Below are 20,830 nucleotides of genomic sequence, written 5' to 3' on the forward strand. Positions count from 1 at the left end.
CAGAGGTCAGAGGGTTCACTGACAGCCAGAAGGAGGAGTACTTCAGGAAGAGATTCACAGATGAGGAGCAGGCCAGCAGGATCATCTCCCACATCAAGACATCACGAAGCCTCCACATCATGTGCCACATCCCAGTCTTCTGCTGGATCACTGCTACAGTTCTGGAGCAAGAGCTGAAAATGAGTGACAATGGAGCTCTGCCTAAGAGCCTCACAGAGCTGTACCTACGCCTTGTGGTGATTAACCTAAGATTGAAGAATGACAAGTATGAACAAAGATCTGAGACAGATAAACACTGGAGTCCAGAGAACAGGAAGATGATTGAGTCTCTAGGAAAACTCGCTTTTGATCAGCTGCAGAAAGGAAACCTGATTAATGAATCGGACCTAAAAGAGTGTGGCATCGATATCAGAGATGCCTCAAAGTACTCAGGAGTGTTCACACAGATTTTTAAGCAAGATGAGTGTGAAATGTTTTCAGAAACGGTCTACTGCTTTGTTCATCTGAGCATTCAGGAGTTTCTGGCTGCAGTCTACATGTTCCACTGTCACACCAACCGGAAGACAGATGTGCTGAAGAACTTCCTGGGAAAAGCCTGGAAACATAAAAACAGTGTTGCAGCTCTGGATTTGTTTCTAAAAAGAGTCACAGAAAAATCCCTTAAAAGTAAAAATGGCCACCTCGACCTGTTTGTTCGCTTCCTTCATGGCCTCTGTCTGGATTCCAACCAGCGACTCTTAAGAGGTCTGCTGGGTCAGACAGAGAACAGTCCAGAAACCATCCAGAGAGTCATCAACAACCTGAAGAAGATGAACAGTTATGAAATCTCTCCTGACAGAAGCATCAACATCTTCCACTGTCTGATGGAGATGAATGACCTCTCAGTACATCAGGAGATCCAAGAGTTTCTGAAGTCAGAGAACAGATCAAAGAAGGAACTCTCTGAGATCCACTGCTCAGCTCTGGCCTTCATGCTGCAGATGTCAGAGGAAGTTCTGGATGAGCTAGATTTGAGGGTGTACAACACATCAGATGAGGGAAAACGTAGACTGATTCCAGCTGTGAGGAACTGCAGAAAGTTTCGGTGAGTTCAGAGATGATCATTAACATCATTAATCAATGTAGATTAGTAATTTAGATGAACCTTTTAAGTATTCTTCTTTATTTCGAATGCACCAGTTTGATTTTATCTCAAATGTTCTTAAGATGCTTCCGTTGAAATTATACACTTCATGAATTTATTTCACTATTGTAAATATATTTTTTATTAAGTGACATGTTAAAAACCAAGACAGTCAGATAGTATTATTATGATCCACAATTTGGTTGTATATGTACAATGCTTTTATGCATTCATTGTTCCTACAATTATGTATTTATGTATTTGAATTCTTTGTTTTCATTATTTTCAAATTCATCTTTGATTTGATCTGCATTTGTATTTCTTCTCTTTTTAAAGGGTTAATTTACACCTGCTTTCTCATGTTGTCAACTCATTAAGGCTGATTGATACTTCATCCAGTCTCAGGCATTGGCATTCTGAGTTATAGATATAGTTATTGAAAGCACAAAGGTACCAGCAGACATCAACAACAGCAATAGTTCATGGCTTTGTAATAAGACTGCAGCAAGGTAAAAGGGTTCTGGTCAACTTTGATGATCTGGATAAATTAAAAAAAAAAAATTAGGGGGAAGTTCTGCCAAGACCATCAAAGAGCTGTACCTATGATTCATGGTGATTAACTAAAAGTAAAGAATTTTAAGAATAAAGGAATATCTGTGGTAGAGCCACAGTGTGGCATCAATATCAGAGATGCCGCAATACTCAGAGTTCACACAGATCTTTAAAAGAGTTGAAGATAACATACTCTCAGAAACAGCCAACTGCTTCATCCTTTGGACCATTCAGGAGTTTCTGGTGGCAGTCTTCATCTTCAATTGTTTCATTAACTGGAAGACAGAGGTGCTGAGGGACTTCCTGGGAAAATATATCGACTGCTGCTAATCAAATCCACTTGATAACTGACCATCAGATAATGTGATAGTGTATGATAAAGGGTGCATGTCTGAGAGGGTCTAAGGAGAACTATTGTAATATATCAGTTAGATCTGCTTCACTGATGAGACCAAAATGTTCAACAAGAGTGTCCACATGTTTCTCAAAAGTAGGAATTCAATATAAAGTGTTCGCATTCATAATGTATGCTTCATCACAGACTTTCGGGCTGTGAACTCTCAGAGACTGACTGTGAAGTTGTGGCCTCAGCTCTGAAGTCCAACCCCTCCCATCTGACAGAGCTGGACCTGAGTCTGAATGTCCTGACAGATTCAGCAGTGAAGCTTCTGTGTGCTGGAATGGAGAGTCCAAACTGTCAAGTGGAGACTCTGAGGTGAGATCACTGACTGTAGCTGTTAGAATTTTTCATTGTATTTTATTATTAGTAATAGTCTGTTTCGTGAGTTCATATATATATGTGTATATATGTGTATATATATATATATATATATATATATATATATATATATATATATATGTATGGGGTCTTGCCTGGCTGGGGTCTATCACACCAGGCAAGACCCCAGGTGCAGGCTGTGTAAAGATGCCCCAGAGACAATCCAGCACATAACAGCAGGGTGCAAGATGCTAGCAGGCAAGGCATACATGGAACGCCATAACCAAGTGGCCGGCATAGTGTACAGGAACATCTGTGCCGAGTATAACCTGGAAGTCCCAAGGTCAAAATGGGAGATGCCCCAAGGGTGATGGAGAATGACCAAGCTAAGATCCTGTGGGACTTCCAGATGCAGACGGACAAATGGTGGTGGCTAACCAACCGGACATAGTGGTGGTAGACAAACAGAAGAAGACGGCTGTAGTGATCGATGTAAGCGGTTCCGAATGACAGCAATATCAGGAAGAAGGAACACGAGAAGCTGGAGAAATACCAAGGGCTCAGAGAAGAGCTCGAGAGGATGTGGAGGGTGAAGGTAACGGTGGTCCCCGTGGTAATCGGAGCACTAGGTGCGGTGACTCCCAAGCTAGGCGAGTGGCTCCAGCAGATCCCGGGAACAACATCGGAGATCTCTGTCCAGAAGAGCGCAGTCCTGGGAACAGCTAAGATACTGCAAGAGGACCCTCAAGCTCCCAGGCCTCTGGTAGAGGACCCGAGCTTGAAGGATAAACCACCCGCAGGGCGTGCTGGTGTTTTTTTTTTTTTTTATATATATATATATATATATATATATATATATATATGTATATATATATATATATATATATATATATATGTGTATATGTATATATATATATATATATATATGTGTATATGTGTGTATATGTATATATGTGTATATGTGTATATGTGTATATATATATATGTATATATGTATATATATATATATATATATATGTATATGTATATATGTATATATATATATATATATATATATATATATATATATATATATATATATATATATATATATATATATATATATATATATATATATAGATATATACATACATATTTATGTATATATATATATACATACATATTTATGTATATATATAATATATATGTATATATCTTTCCTTTCCTATATGAGCAACTCTTTCTTCATCTCAGGCTAATTTTTCTCCTTTTTTGATACTTTTTTGATACTTCCCCTTTGCCGTTCTAAAATGTACCATCTTCTAGTCACTATAATTTTTTCGGAACCATATGCATTATTATGTATTAAGCAACAGGAATGCTATCCGGTCTTTAAGTCTGATGTCATTAGTCGTTTCCAGGTCCAAACTCCGCTGCAGATCCCAAAGTCAAAGGAACTCTGCGGCATCACTGAGAGTTACAAACTGTCTAAATTCTTTCATCTTTAATAAAACGATCAGTGTGGCTAGAAGTTAGCTCGCTGGTTTCCACCTACATTCCAACATAAATGAAGACAGAAAACTAAACAGCAGTGACTTTTGTTGTGTTACTGAAGTTGGACTAGCTGGTATATAATGATGTGATACGTGATTGCTAGTGACACAGCTATGTTAGCATAACATAAACAAAGTGAAGCTGGAGGATGAACGCTAACTTTTTGGATAAAAGTTAATGCAAGTGTTTCTGATGGTTAGACCAACAGTGATCACTGAGTGTTTTTAGGGGCTTGTTCAGATTAAATAGAACAAGATAAAAAGCATTAAAACATTTTAACAGCACAATGGCTTAATAAACACAGAGTAGTTTGGGCCCGAAAGCAGGATTCATGCTTCATCACTTAAAGACCAGCTCTCGGGGCAGAAATAGCTCAGTAGATGCCACATGATCAGAAGGTTGGGCGTTCAAATCCAACGAACAGTGGCTATCCTGGATTTGTAGCTGCCCATTGCATCAGTGAGTGAATGGGTTAAATGCAGAGGACTAATCTTTTTCCTACATGATTAGTAATGCATACATAAACAATGAGTTTCAAGATCAGGCAAATTTGATAATGTTCGAAACATCTGTAAAGCAGAAATATCAGTAAAATACACAGGAAGTAATATGAGTGAAATATTAATAAAAATAATATAATTGATGAATAGCACACTTTTGTGGCATTTGTCAACACCATTAGAAAAAGGGTCAACAGAAATCCTGATGGTGTTGACATCTGATGGTGCTGACAAAATACCCTACTTTCTCTTATAACCCATGTTTTTCTGACAGAAGTCATCTTGTTTTTCATCATTTGCTTATGGCCTCTACAATCTACCTAAATTAAGCTCTTTTTCAAAAAAAATAAATAAATAAATCTTGCATTACATCGACTTTGGTGTTGACACACTATGGTTGTGACACAGAGTTTTACCAGAAAGGTATGCCATAAATGAAATAAAAATTAAAAAAAAATATTAAAACAGTGACCTCATGGCATGTGTATCAAAGAGGAATGGTAATGGTAATGGGGTCCTCAGAGTGTAAGCTACCCACAATCATTCCTGATTTTTTTGTACTTTTAAAAAACAATCTGATGGTGTGGGCAAAAACTCTGGACATGATTTTAATCACTTAAAAAATATGCATAAATGAATTTTCAATATCATATTTTGATATTATATAAGGTATTGACTTAAATACTTAGTGACGAGTGCCATGATGTTTAATTTTACATTACTTTTAATTTTTTTTCTGTATTTTAATATTATCACACCTGCTTCTGGACAATGGATTTTTAAGGTACTGGTAATCTATTGTACCATTTAAAATGAATATATATTCAATTCAATTCAATTCAATTTTATTTATATAGCGCCAAATCACAACAAAAGTCACCTCAAGGTGCTTTATATTGTACAGTAGATACAGAGAAAAACCCAACGATCATATGACCCCCTGTGAGCAAGCACTTTGGCGACAGTGGGAAGGAAAAACTCCCTTTTAACAGGAAGAAACCTCCGGCAGAACCAGGCTCAGGGAGGGGCGGCCATCTGCTGGGACCGGTTGGGGTGAGAGAAGGAAAACAGGATAAAGACATGCTGTCGAAGAGAGACAGAGATTAATAACAGATATGATTCGATGCAGAGAGGTCTATTAACACATACTGAGTGAGAAAGGTGGCTGGAAAGGAAAAACTCAATGCATCATGGGAATCCCCGGCAGGCTACGTCTATTGCAGCATAACTAAGGGAGGATTCAGGGTCACCTGGTCCAGCCCTAACTATACGCTTTAGCAAAAAGGAAAGTTTGAAGCCTAATCTTGAAAGTAGAGATAGTGTCTGTCTCCCAAATCCAAACTGGAAGCTGGTTCCACAGAAGAGGGGCCTGAAAACTGAAAGCTGTCCCTCCCATTCTACTTTTAAATACTCTAGGAACAACAAGTAGGCCTGCAGTGCTAGAGCGAAGTGCTCTAATAGGGTTATATGGTACTACATAGTCATTAAGATAAGATGGGCCCTGATTATTTAAGACCTTTTATGTGAGGAGCAGGATTTTATGTTCAATTCTGGATTTAACAGGAAGCCAATGAAGGGAAGCCAAAAGAGGAGAAATATGTTCTCTCTTTCTAGTCCCTGTCAGGACTCTTGCTGGAGCATTTTGCATTAACTGAAGGCTTTTTAGCAGGTTTTTTGGACATCCTGATAATAATGAATTACAGTAGTCCAGCCTGGAAGCAGTAAATGCATGAACTAGTTTTTCAGTGTCACTCTGAGACAGGATATTTCTAACTTTAGAAATGTTGCGCAAATGGAAGAAAGCAGTCTTACATATTTGTTTAATATGTGCGTTGAAGGACATATCCTGGTCAAAAATGACTCCAAGGTTCTTCACAGTGTTACTGGAGGCCAAGGTAATGCCATCCAGAGTAAGAATCTGGTTAGATACTGGTTCTGGTTCTTAATGCTGATAAGACCAAGCTAATGTTGTTTTCAAACATGAAGAATTCTTCTCAAACTGTCCCTGTGGTGTCCACTCTTGAGGGTGACCTCATAGAAGTGGTCCATACGTATAAATATCTTGGCTTTCTAATCGATGATTCTTTGACCTTTAAACCTCACATAGACAATCTTGTGAAAAACTCAAATTAAAATTGGGATTTTTCTTTCAAACAAATTTTGTTTTTCCTTTGAGACAAAAAAAAGCGCCTTGTGAATGCTACATTTTTATCTGTTTTAGATTATGGTGATCTGCTGTATATGAATGCTTCTGCCCAGTGTCTTCAAAAGATCGATTCAGTATATCATGCTTCTTTACGGTTTATTACAAACTGTAGGGCTTTGACCCATTGTTGTGATCTGTATGTTCGTGTGGGGTGGCCTTCGTTGTCCTCCAGGAGATTTGCTCACTGGTGCATCTTTATTTATAAGGCCCTGCTTGGTCAAATGCCCACTTACATTTGTGATCTGCTCACACGGAAAAGCACTGTTTCCTATAGCTTATGCTCAAGCGATCTTTTGTTGCTTAATGTTCCATTTGCCAGAACTGAACTGGGAAAGAGGGCTTTTAGTTATGCTGCCCCATCCACATGGAACAAGATGCAAAAGATTGGAAGATAGCAGATCTTATTTCATTAAATGCTTTTAAGTCTAGATTGAGAGAGCCAGAAAAAATTGTTGTTTAAAATGTAATTGTTATTTTATAATATGTATGTAACTTTGTAATTTTTAACGTGTTGTCGCCTCTTGGCCAGGACTCCCTTGAAAAAGAGGTTCTTAATCTCAATGGGATTATTTTTCCTGGTTAAATAAAGGTTATAATAAAAAAAAAAATTTCTAAGATTTTCAGGGCCGAGTAGAATAACCTCAGTTTTATCTGAATTAAGAAGCAGAAAGTTGGCAGCCATCCAGGTCTTTATGTCTTTAAGACATTCCTGCAGTTTAACTAATTGGTGTGTGTTATCTGCCTTCATGGACAGATAGAGCTGGGTGTCATCTGCATAGAAGTGAAAATGTATACTATGTCTTCTGATGGTACTGCCTAGGGGAAGCATGTATAATGTAAACAGAATTGGTCCTAGCACCGAAAGCTTTTAAAAACACATGTACAAATTGGAGTCTATTAGATAGATATGATACAAACCACTGCAGCACAGTACCTGTAATAGAATAGAATAGCCTTTATTGTCATTGTACAGAGTACAACGAAATTGGAGTGCCACTCCCTTGGTGCAAGGTTTAATAATAAATATAATGTAAAATATAAAAAGTACAATAAAACAATCGTAAGTACTCAAACAATAGTAAGTACGATATATACAGGATAGCAGCATTAATATAATGACAGTATGAATAGCAGCATAATATAATGGCAGTGACGGTATGGTATAGCTAAGCAGGTTCAATTGTTTTTGTGCTTATTTACTACGGTGATAGCTCTGGGAAAGAAGCTATCCCTGAATCTGTTTGTCCTGGTTTTGTGTGACCTGTACCGTCGGCCTGACGGTAATAGTTCAAACAGTTGATTGCTGGGGTGAGAGTAGTCCTTGATGATATTGCCAGCTCTGCTGAGGTACCGAGAGTTTGCAATGACCTCCAGGCTGGGCAAAGAGCAGCCAGTGATCTTCTGGGCTGTGTTGATGACCCTCTGCAGTACTTTCCTGTCCGCAGCTGAGCACCCTGCATACCATGTTGTTATGCCGTACGTTAGGATGCTCTCTATGGTGACTCTTTAAAATGTCACCAGCAGCCTCTCCTCCAGGTTGTTCCTCCTGAGCACTCTCAGAAAGTGGAGACGCTGCTCGGCCTTTTTTTACCACCGCCGTGGTATTTGCAGTCTAGGAGAGGTCATCAGAGATCTGCACGCCCAGAAACCTCATGGAGTGTACCCTCTCCACACAGCTCCCGTGAATGTAAAGTGGGGCCGGGTCTGCTATGCCCTTCCTGAAGTCCAAGATAAGTTCTTTAGTTTTCGTGGTGTTCAGTTGGAGGTTGTTAACTGAACACCACTCAGTCAGTCTGTTGACCTCATCTCTGTAGTCCGACTCATCCCCCCTTGAGATGAGTCCAACCACAGTGGTGTCGTCCGCAAACTTTATGATGGTGTTTGAGAGATGGGTAGGGGAGCAGTCGGATGTGTAGAGCGTAAACAGGAGGGGACTCAGAACACATCCTTGTGGAGACCCGGTGCTGAGTGTGATGGTGCTGGACAGGTGGGGGCGGAGTCTGACAGACTGTGGTCTATTTGTCAGGAAGTCCTTGATCCAGAGGCAGATGGGGGTGGAAAGTCCCAGGTGGGACAGTTTCTGGACCAGGATCTCCGGGATGATGTGATTGAATGCTGAGCTGAAGTCCAGGAAGAGCATTCTCACATAGCTTCCTCGGTGCTCCAAGTGACTCAGCGCAGTGTGGAGCGCTATGGTGATAGCGTCCTCGGTGGATCGATTCGTCCTGTAGGCAAATTGGTGGGGGTCCAGAGTGGGAGGCAGACCGACCCAGATGTGCTGACAGACCAGTCTCTCAAAGCACTTCATCACTACAGGCGTAAGTGCAACAGGCCTGTAGTCATTTGGGCTGACCACAGCTGACTTCTTGGCGATGGGGATGATGGTGGAGGTTTTGAGGCAGGGCGGGACGGTGTTTAATGACAAGGAAAGGTTGAAGATTTTAGTGAACACTCCGGTTAGTTCGTCAGCACATGCTCTGAGAACCTTTCCATGTATTCCATCAGGACCTGCCGCCTTCCTGGGATTCACTGACCTTAGAACACACCTCACTTGATGCTCCCCAAGTGTTAGTGTGCCGGTGCTGGGGGCGTGTGGGAGTGGTGTGACAGCTGAGGGCCTGGTCATCTCAAAGCGGGCGAAGAAACTGTTTAGATCCTCAGCCAGCGAGGCATCAGTCCTAGATGTCGCCTGGTTATTGCTTCTGTAGTTGGTAATGTGATTGATCCCCTGCCACATTTTTCTGGGGTCGTTGTCAGCAAAGTGATCTTCAATCCTCCTCCTATAGGCAGCCTTAGCTTTCCTGATGCCTCTACTCAGGTGTGCCCTGGACGCCCTTTACGCAGCCCTGTCCCCTGACTTGAAGGCAGTGTTGTGGCTTTTTAGGAGGGATTGCACTTCGCTATTCATCCAGGGTTTTTGATTTGGAAACACCCTGACCCTTTTGTTGACGGTGACATTGTCAACACAGTTCCTGATGTACGAGAGTAAAGTGTCCGTATACTCCTGGAGGTTGTGGCTGGAGAATAAATCCCATACAGTTGTTGAGAAGCAGTCCTGCAGTTGAGAGAGGGCTCCTTCAGGCCAGGTTTTTATTGTCTTTGTCTGGGGCTTTGTTTTTCTCAGCAGGGCGGTGTAGGTGGGGGTGAGGGACATGCAGAGGTGGTCAGATCCAGCCAGGTGGGGGAGGGGTGTTGCTCTGAAAGCATGCCTGATGTTTGAATAGACATGGTCCAAAGTGTGTTCTCCTCTCGTAGCAAAGTCCACAAACTGGACAAATTTAGGAAGCACAGACTTTAGGCACGCTTTGTTAAAGTCGCCGGCGACAATAAAAACCCCATCGGGGTGGGCAAGCTCTTGTTTGTTTATGGTGTTGAGCAAGAGGCTCAGAGCCGTGCCAACGTTAGCATCCGGCGGTATATAAACAGCTATCACAATAACTACTGTAAACTCCCTCGGGATGTAAAAAGGTCTGCACGAGACTGCCAGAACCTCCAAATCAGGAGAACAGTGAGTGTAGATGATCCTGCTGTTACAACACCATTCGTTATGCACGTAAACACATAGCCCCCCTCCTCTGCTTTTACCTGAGTTGCTGTTTCTGTCATGCTGGTGTAGCGTGCGGCCTGCTAACTCGACTGACCCTTAGAACTGAAGAAGCTTCTCGGATGAGAGGTGAATCGTCTTCAAGCAACTCAAAGAAGTCCAGACGCTTTTCTTTCCAAGCTCCTTTGAATACCTTAGAATACCTGAGCAATATTTTTACAACATTTATGGTGAATACTTATTTTATTCTTATCCAGGTTGATGCAGTGCGAGTTGTCAGAGATAAGCTGTAAATACCTGGTATCATCTCTGAATTCCAACCCCTTCCATCTGAAACATCTAGACCTGAGTTTTAACAAGCTGCAGGATTCCGGGTTGAGGCAGTTGTGTGTTTTTCTGGAGAGTCAACACTGTAGACTGGAGACTTTGAGGTAAGACACTATGTTTTGTTTGTTGAATTGTGTGTGTCTTGGTGTTTGGGTGTTAAACCACCACTGTTTCCAAAACCCAAGGATTATTTTCATTGCTTTAATTGATTAAACTCACAGAGATTATAAGATTATATCTCTGATGAAATCATAAAACCTGTGTTTGGCTTATTCAACGTTTAAAGGTATACTCATTTTATTTAGTTTATTTAATAGAATAAAAATATTTTTGTAATTATACAGACTAATGTGTAATTACCTCTTCTTTTAAATTGATACATTCTCAAATTTAAAATTAAGTCATTAAAAGTACATAGGAACAGCAGCTGGTTTGTAAACGCCAGCATGCTGTCCTGCCATCTTGACTACAGTGGCTGAGATAGACCTCACTGTTCTATTTGTGTACTATGTGTGTGGGTAGAGACTAGCCACAAACAAAGTACACAAAATACAGCAGAGGACGAAAATTGTAGACATGTGCTGTTGATGCAATTTATAACTTATGTCATGCCTATGTTTTATCACCTAAGAAGGGGCTACCTACACCACATGACTGGCATCATCTTTCCCCTCACCTCAAGCCACATCTCCTGAACTGGTCAGGGGTTTTAACAGAAAACAAGTTTATACATGTTTATTTATTCCTGATACTATTATGTTACTTATTGTCATCAGATAAGACACACAACCATCCCCTACCATCTAGACAACAGGCAATGAGCTGGCTGAACAACAACAGCAGCAGCTGGTTATAAGCTAACATAATTCCAAGTAATATTTGGCTTGAGTGGGCTTGAAACAATCAAACTTTCTTTCTTATAAAGAGCAGGATTGTATTTGATGTACTTCAAAGAAAGTTTCAGTAATGCTGGCTACCAGCAGCTAATAGTGGCAAAAATAGAGTACTTAAAGACAGCAAAGTTCAGGATATCCTCCTCTACTCACCTCAGAATCACTGTCATCGGACAGAAGTGAACTTCTCTGATTCTTCAAATTGTTATTAAACAAAAAGTGTTACAGCCTGCTCCAGATGAAAACAGACATGGATACCAGCTGAGGTACACTGACAGGCTACACTCAGTGCAACTTGTCCACCATAGCTAGGATCTTGGATCAGTCAATCTACAATCTTGTAATATATATCTTGTAATATATATATATGTGTGTGTGTGTGTGTGTAGTTACACACTTTAACTATCTATATACAAGTGACAAAATATGTCCTAAGGACAAAGAAACAGCAAGCAAACACATCAGCACTATTCTTTTAAAATAATTTTCTATACAAGACATCCAGTAATTGTCAGGGGTTTGCTGAAGTAGGACACAATTGCAGGACTTCAGAATGAAGACATTGCGTTTAATTACAATGAATAAAAACCAGAAAACGGTGCCAACATTCCACAGTATGTGTGTTCTTCATGCGTCCTTGTCCAATCCCCGTGTGGTGCTTCTCGTCTGTGGTGTCCTCCTCAGTGACTATGTACATTAGTGTGCTGATCCCTCCTCACGTTTCAGCAATCCTATTGGAAACAGGAGATGCAACAATGACTAAATTCCCATCCACCGACTGACAAAAACACTTTCACCATTCAAACAGGAGAATAACTGAAGATAGGGTAACATGAGCATGAGAACTAACTGTGTTCCTAGTTTATCAATCCCGCACATACTGCTGTTCCACTGCTCTCTTAAGTTGGGCTGTAACCCCTGGGAAAACAAAAGGGCCACAGTCCTACAAAAAAAAGAACGGCGACCTGGTGGCAGCGGCAGCGGTAGCAGCAAAACAGTTCTTGTGGCTGACTTTATGGGCGGCAACGAAGGCGATACCCCTCTGGGCTTACCGCGGGTCCAGCTGCGCAACAAAACAGGCAAAGCTGGACCAGGTGCAGGCGTGGCAGGTGTGGGTGGCGTGCAGACCTCCTGCTTGGGCAGAATAGGTCCCACAGGCGCGCTGACCTCCTGCTTGGACTTAGTAGGTTCCACAGGCGCGCCGACCTCCGGCTCGGACTTAGCAGGTCCCACAGGCGCACTGACCTCCAGCTCGGCCAGAGCAGTGGTTGGGCCTGCTGTTGGTACAAGCCTCAAGTAGTGGACGTGATAGTGGCGTGGTAGGTGGTGACGGTTGAAGAGAGGGTGATGTGACATTTGCAGACAGAGAAGGTGGTAGCATGTTAGCTGCAGGCAGTTGAGAAGGTGATGGCACAGCAGGATTTACCATCTCCCGGGGACCAGAGGTGGCCGACGTCACAGGATCAGCCTCTAGGGCAGTGGTTTCCAAACTTTTTTTGCTGGGCCCCCCTTTGTTTTACAAGAAAAATGTTCGCGCCCCCCCTCACACCTCAAACATTTAGTAAACAATTAAGCAAATACAAGTAATCTGCAATAAATTACAGGTAGTAAGAAAATAAACTACTAACTCTTTTACGCTACGTCCACACCTACACGGGTATTTTTGAAAACGCAGCTGTTTCGTCCACACGTGGCGGCGTTAATCACCGAAAACAGAGATTTTTAAAACTCCTTTTTGCGTTTACGTGTGGACGAGGAATACAGAGTTCATCACGCAGCGTCAAAGGTTTGTGCCTTTTTTCACGTCACGCTGTGCACACGTTATTGTTCACATGAGATGAATTGCAGAATAGCAGGTAGGGACAAAATACTGTTAATCTGACTATCTGCAGGTTTTACACGCTTACATATACACACGCAGCTACTGTCCCTCTATTTAGAAAGGCAGAGGCGTCACGGTGTAATTATTTTACATGTAGTTGGTTTTTTTTCCTGTGTAATAATATTCAGCATTGCTATCAATAAATTCTTCAATCCCTCTGCAAAATGGGTTCAAAAACATAAACAACTGTTGGATGCTGTTTGTCCGTGATTTGAACAGGGGGAAGAAATTGTGGCAGGATCAGCCTGATGTTATTTGTATCCCACTGTAACTTTACTGTATAAAGAGCTAACATCTCCAAAATGTCAGGAGTAGTTAGTCATTACAACAAGTGTTTGTGAACTGAAAATCAAGAATGTGTGATACTGTTTGCCCGTGATTTGAAGAACCCAGCGCTGCTCCCGACGAAGGGAAAACCAATTCTGCAGGGAGACCTACCTTGGCACTTGTGCAGGTGAAACCAAAGCGAAGATATGCTTCACCATATTTTCTAGTCTTTGGCTTAGAATGAAGTTGGTTTGGAAACATATTCAGCTATGCTTCATCTCCTGATTTGCGTTTGTGGAGGCGCCCCGTGCTAGCAGTGTCCAAGCATTGTTTTTTTTGTTTTGTTTTTTCCTTTTCATACCGCACCCCCCCTGCAATGGCTCTGCGCCCCCCCTAGGGGGCAGGCCCCACACTTTGGGAAGGTCTGCTCTAGGGAAACCCTGGGGAGAATCTCTTTTTCCATGTGGCTTGATGGGGCTGAAAAGTCCACTGAATCTGGGTGGACTGACTCTGAGCTCCCTAACTCTGAATGGCCAGGAAGAGGAAACAGGTGGAAGTCGCGCTAAACAAAAGCAGCACGTTTAAGCTTGATCAGCTGTTGTTAGAATGTATTTAATATTACTTTCTAGTATCAGCTGATGTTTGCTGGAGCCACAGCCTTAAAGCTGTTGGTCATGACATCCATTTGGATATGTGATGAGAGGGAAACATAAAGATGAAACCAGGAGATGTCCTTACTGAATCATGAGAGCTGAACAGGTGATGGAGAAACAGGTTTACCTTTTAGGTGACATGAATGAGTTGAAGGGAAGTTATGAGCTGTTTCTGAGAGACAAATAACACCAGGATCCTTTTCTATGTAGCTGACAGCTGGTAATTCTGCAGTGGCGGCTCTAGCAAAGTTTTGCCAAGGGGCCAGATAGGACATTAACAGGGAAAGGGGGCACAAAGAAATACTTTTCTTTCTTATTCTCGTTTAAAATGTCTAGCATTTAATAAATAATTATCTGAATCTTACAACCAAAGTTTTCATCTGATGTAAAATTTATAGAAATCCATTATTGTATTCCAGGGGTGGGCACCGAGGGCCGGTGTCCCTGCAGGTTTTACATGTGTCCTTGAACCAACACAGCTGATTTAAATGGCTAAATTAGCTCCTCAACATGTCCTGATGTTCTCCAGAGGCCTGGTAATGAACTAATCATGTGATTCAGGTGTGTTGACCCAAGGTGAGATCTAAAACCTGCAGGGACACCGGCCCTCGGGGCCTGGAATTGCCCACCCCTGCTGTATTCAGTATATACCCTAGTAAGTTATAGTATTCTTTCATTTGGGAAGGTACCATCTCTGCAGTCTGCAATTCTGTTGAAGAAAGATGTTGAATGTATTTAATTACTGGAGAAAAATAATAGATTTCTCTGCATTTGTTTTATACGTGCATTAAATTAAAATCGGTTTTGTCAGTTAAGCCTCTTGAGGCAGAGGAGTGGTTCCCTATTTTTTTCTTTTTCTTTTTTTTGCTGGGAGTTGATAACCCTATTAGTTAGGTACATGTAATTATTAGAGATGGACCGATCCGATATTACGTATCGGTATCGGTCCGATACTGACCTAAATTACTGGATCGGATATCGGAGAGAAATAAAAAAATGTAATCCGATCCATTAAATATAAAAAAAACACCTCACAAAACTTGCGACACGGCGTAACTCGGCTCATAACTGTAGCACGTCGGAGCAGTGGGCGTCACGTGATAGAGCAGCTGTGTGTATTTGTAGCCTCGCTACCAAACCAGCATTTCATCTCCGAGGAAGTTATCCCAGAGAGAAGTAAAGCAAGTGTGTAAGTTCATCTCTGAATGTTTGTAAAGCGTTCCCACGTTAAGCTTAACAACCGATATATGGAGCGACTGCCTCTCTCTCTCCCTCACCTTTCTGCGGCTACTTCAATCGTGAAACTGCTTAATGATCAGCTGATCGGCTTTTCTGTCGCGAGTCCGTCTCTCTTCTTTTTTTGGCCCACTTTGCACCAGAAAGAGGAAACCAGCGGCTGAACAACAGCAGCACGCTTTAAGCTTGATAAGCTGTTGTTAGAATTTATTTAATATTACTTTCTACACCAAGATCCTTTTCTACGTAGCTGACAGCTGGTAACTGTGCAGGGGCGGATCTAGCAAAGTGTAGCCAGGGGGCCGATAGGGCATTAACAGGGAAAAGGGGCACAAAGACATACTTTTCTTTCTTATTCTCATTTAAAATGTCTAGCTTTTAATAAATAATTATCTGAATCTTACACCCAAAGTTTTAATCTGATGTAAAATGTATAGAAGTCCATTACTGTATATAGTAACTGTTAAGTCTAATATACCCTAGTAAGCTATAGTACTTTTTCTTTGAGAAGGTACCATCTGTGAATTCTGCAATTCTGTTGAAGAAAGATGTTGAATCTATTTAATTATTCTTGAAAAGAATTTATTTCTGTGCATTTTTTTCACCCTGCATCAAATTAAAGTTGATTACGCCGATTAAGCATCATCAGGTGGAGGGTGAGGGTGGTTCCTATTTTTTTTGCTGGGAGTTTGCAACCCTATTAGTTAGGTTGCTTAATATTTCTGCTAAATACTCTTTAAAATACCAGAATAGGGAGGATGGAGTAGGTTTAAGTTTATTAGATTGATCAGTGTTGCTGAACTATGAAATATTTTGGGTGCAGTGTATTTTTACATACAGGTATAACAGAATAGCTTTAGTGTTGTTGTTTATTTAAACTTGAGTATGAACTTATACAAAATGCAGCAAGATATTAAAAAACAGTTTTATTGATTAAAAACACACTATATCGGATTCATATCGGTATCGGCAGATATCCAAATTTATGATATCGGTATCGGTATCGGACATAAAAAAGTGGTATCGTGCCATCTCTAGTAATTATAAATTAAGTTGTTTTATATTTTTGCTAAGTACTGTTTTGATTACCAGAATAGGGAGGATGGTGTAGGTTTAAGTTTATTATAAAGGCTTTATGGCTTTTCCTATCATACCATGGTGGGCCGGTCACTAGTCAAAATGCCCGGGATGATTTTTTTCCCAGTCCAGCCTTGGTGATTATCCTCAGGTGTGCTGGCTCAAAGTCAGGAGACTCTTCGGGGCTGGTGTGGCAGCAAAAGCTCACACACCACAGTACACACACATACACAAATGCATACACAGGGAAACGAGGGACCAGGAGCAGACGACACCAAGAGACAACCATAAGCAATCCAGAAAGACAAATTAAATTAATAATATTAATTAAGGCCAAAAATAACACATGAGCCCTGGGTCTCCAGACCCAGGCACATGACCGTAATGAAATAACACTAACTGAGCACAGGAGTAAAAACTTAATCAGGTCACACAGAAGGCACAACAACAATCTGACAAACATTAAAAATGGTAAATGGCCTGTATTTGTATAGCGCTTGACAGAAGACAGGAATTTTTATTCACAAAAACTATGATTGGAGAAGTGAAGAAATAAATACTAGTTACAGCACAGACAAAAACTAAAAATAAAATGACATATAACAGGAATAAGAAAGTAAATATAGGAACTCAGAAATTATAATAAAACTAAATTGCATGACCATAATAATTATTATGTAAAAATCAGTATGACCAGAATTATTACAATACAAATCCCAGAGAGATGACTGTTGGGATTTGGTGCCATATGAATAAAACTGAACTGAATTATGGTTCGTGGCAAATAGAACAATAATATTACATTTGAGATTACAAACAATGACAATATATAAACACAATATAAAAACATGTGGTGATACACACAATAACAGAAACTCAAACTTACAATAGCTAAATAATTTTTAACACTAATAGCCAAGGATTCAAAAAAAGGGTTAGGGGTTAGTAAGTGACTTCTTCAAATGAGGGTTTTCTCTGACCCACTGTCCAAATTATTAAACTATTAAGATATATATATATATGTATATGTGTGTGTGTGTGTGTGTGTATATATATATATTCCCTCTCCCCAGCCACCTCCTCCTGTTTGTCTGGGGGAACACCAAGGAGTTCCCAGGCCAGTTGAGAGATATAACCTCTCCAGCGTGTCCTGGGTTTGCTCCAGGGCCTCCTCCCGGTGGAACATGCCCGAAAAACCTCACCCAGGAGGCATCCTTGTCAGATGTCTGAACCACCTCAACTGGCTCCTTTCGATGTGGACGAGCAGCGGCTCTAGTCTGAGACCCTCTCGGATGACCGAACTTCTTACCCTGTTTTTAAGGGAGAGGCCAGTCACCCTTCCTTCAGACGATGCTCATTTACGCCACTTGTATCCGCAATCGTGTTTTTTCAGTCACTATCCACAGCTGGGCAGGCTGTGGCATTGGGCAGGGATAGCTCAGTAGGTAGGTAGAGTGGTTGCCTCGTGATCGGAAGGTCAGGGGTTCGACTCCACTGAACGGCTACCCTGAGGTACCCCTGAGCAATGTACAGTCCCTACACACTGCTCCCTTGGCAATGCATTGGTGGCTGCCCTTCACTCGGTGAATGGGTTTAATGCAGAGGAGTGATTTCCCTACAGGGCCTAACACATACACATTATTACACATTAGGTCTGATGATACGATTACAAAATCAATCCTCGACCTGCGGCCTAAAGCGTCTTTGTGCCATGTGCACTTACGAACACTCTTATATCCGAGCATTGTGTTCGTTATGGCCAAACTGTGCTTTGCACAAAAGTCCAGTGACAAAACACCGCTCAGGTTCAGATCCGGGAGCCTGTTCCTCCCAATCACACCTCCCAGGTCTCGCTGTTGTTGCCCATGTGAGCACTGAAGTCTCCCAGCAGGACAATAGAGTCGCCAGGTGGCGCACCCTCCAGCACCCCACCCAGGGACTCCAAGAAGGCTGGGTACTTTGAAATGTCGGTCAGGACCCATTTCCTGAGGCAGCAGGCTGAGGGGATACCAGGATACCCAACCCAGCCTGCTGCCCCTCACCAGGAGCAACTCCAGACTGAGACAGAGTCCAGCCCCTCTCCAGGAGACTAGTTCCAGAGCCCAAGCCGTGCGTTGAGGGTTAGCCCATCTATATCTAGCCAGTACCTCTCAACCCCACACACTAACTCAGGCTCCTTCCCCACCAGGGAGGTGGGGAAGGAGCCCAATTGCCATCTCCCAATTGCCAGTCTTGGTAGCTTGGGATTAGTCTGCTCTTGGCCGCCGTCCGCCTCACAATGCACCCGATCCCTATAGTGCCTCCTGCAGGTGGTGGGCTTGCAGGAATATGGGCCCATATCCCTTTTTCGGGCTATGCCCAGCCAAGCCAACAGATGCTCGCCCTCGCGCACCCTCCTTGGGCTTGGCTCCAGGGCGGGACCCCGATAACCCTATCCCGGGAAGGGTGAACTGTTCCCTCCATAGTCTTTTCATAGGGGTCTTCTGAATTGTTCTTTCTCTAGTCCCTCACCCAGGACCAATTTGCCATGGGAGACCCTATCAGGAGGTAGAAGCCCCCAAACAACATAGGCCCTGGGATCCCTGGGACACACAAACCCCTCCACCATGATAAGGTTCACGATGAGGCGATTCGCAGAGGGGAGTCCGCGATTTTGTATCGTGGATGAAAATTTTTTCTAAATCTTCATTGAAATATCTAGTGTTTGACTGTGCAATTTCTTGACTCCAGGTATTTGGAGTTTCCACTTTCTGAACTCAAAAGTTTCAAAAACTTCATGAAATAGTTAACATATGGTTGTATAAACTTGTCTGTTTCTTTTTTTTATTCTTTCCATAGATTGATGAGCTGCTGTTTATCAAATGTCGGCTGTGATTATCTGGTCTCAGCTTTGAAACTAAATCTTTCCCACGTGAGACATCTGAACCTGAATTTCAATGACTTGCATAATTCAGGATTAAACCAGTTGTGTAGCTTTCTGGCGAATACAGACTGCAAGCTGAAAATTTTGGGGTAAGACACCATGTTTTATATATTTGTTTTTGGAGTTAAACATGAATGTCCACTTTTTCTAATTCACTGTCATGCAGATGCAAATTGATGAATGAATGATGATATATGATGCAAATTGCCTACCTTAATAAATCATCTTTCTATGATTCATTTCAATACTCTTCCTAAAAAATATTGCACTCTGAAAGGAAAAAAAAAACTAATCCAATGGGTGTAACAAGGAGTAAAACCTCCAATTTACAAAATTCTAAATTCAGAAAATATTACAAATAAACACAAAGTACACCTGATCACTGGGGGACTTGGGAGAACCAAGACTTTTCCCAATGATCTTTGATTGTGGTGTTGGCCTGCTGTGAATTTGAGCTGTCATATTATAAAAATTTCAGAATAAATTTATTGGGTACAATTTGGTCATGCCCAAAGTAATCGAGGCTAAGACGAAAGGTTGAGAAGTGAAATAACAAAAATAAAAAAAGTAGAATGAAACTAGATGCTAAAAAATTAAAGCCAGTTAGAGACCAAATGTTAGAGACTGAAAAACACGCAAAAACAGATCTACTGACTCTGTGTTGTTCTAGTTTCAGTGCGTGTATGCTACTTATTCTTCTGCTTGATAGAAAGTTTAAGCGTACTCTGTATTTAACTCTCTCTTTAAGATGGAGATTCATTGATTTATTTATCAAAGAAGTGCAAATAAAAACTCAGGACATATTGAAAATCTCTGGTTCAGATTACATTTGTGGCTTATGTCTGAAAACTAGTGGTGCAACGGATCAAAAATCTCACGGTTCGGATCGGATCAAGGTTTTAGGGCACGGATCGGATCAATTTTCGAATCAGCAAAAATAGAAAAAAAGGACAAATATTCGACTCGCCATTTACTTAATTAAGTATTTTTTGCCTATTAAAAAACATTCAACTGAAGACTCATTCCACTAACTTATATAAAAACAAATTAAGGTGCAATATGGACATTATGGAATATGGACCATGCTGGGCAGCCTCTACATCCTCTGCACACGGCCATAAACAACCAGAGGAGTCTGTTCAGTGACAGGTTGCTTCTCCCAAAGTCAAGGACCAGCAGACTTAAAAAGTCTTTTGTCCCACACGCCATCAAACTGTTTAACTCCTCGCTGGATGGGAGAGGGAGGGGAAATGGGGACAAAGGAGGGGGGAACAAGTAAGCTGTAGTGCCTTTTCACTGTGCAATAGTTCTTGTTAATATCCAACGGTGTAATAGACTCACAGTACTTGAAATATGCCGTTCCCTTGTATTCTTATTCCTATGTATTCGATTTATC

General features: G+C 41.4%; 1 protein-coding gene across 1 annotated transcript in view; it reads left to right on the forward strand.

Moving 5' to 3' along the window:
• The first annotated feature begins 51 nt into the window (after positions 1 to 51).
• LOC116314356 (NACHT, LRR and PYD domains-containing protein 12-like) overlaps positions 52 to 20,830 on the forward strand; it is a 60,650-nt gene continuing 39,871 nt past the window's right edge. Inside the window, exons 1-4 of the mRNA XM_039608538.1 lie at positions 52 to 1,084; positions 2,217 to 2,390; positions 10,434 to 10,607; positions 19,350 to 19,523. Of these exons, the coding sequence (XP_039464472.1) occupies positions 120 to 1,084; positions 2,217 to 2,390; positions 10,434 to 10,607; positions 19,350 to 19,523 (1,487 nt within the window). The 5' untranslated portion in view covers positions 52 to 119. The remainder of the gene's footprint in view (positions 1,085 to 2,216; positions 2,391 to 10,433; positions 10,608 to 19,349; positions 19,524 to 20,830) is intronic.

The sequence above is a fragment of the Oreochromis aureus genome, linkage group 3, assembly GCF_013358895.1.
Source record: "Oreochromis aureus strain Israel breed Guangdong linkage group 3, ZZ_aureus, whole genome shotgun sequence".
NCBI lineage: Eukaryota > Metazoa > Chordata > Actinopteri > Cichliformes > Cichlidae > Oreochromis > Oreochromis aureus.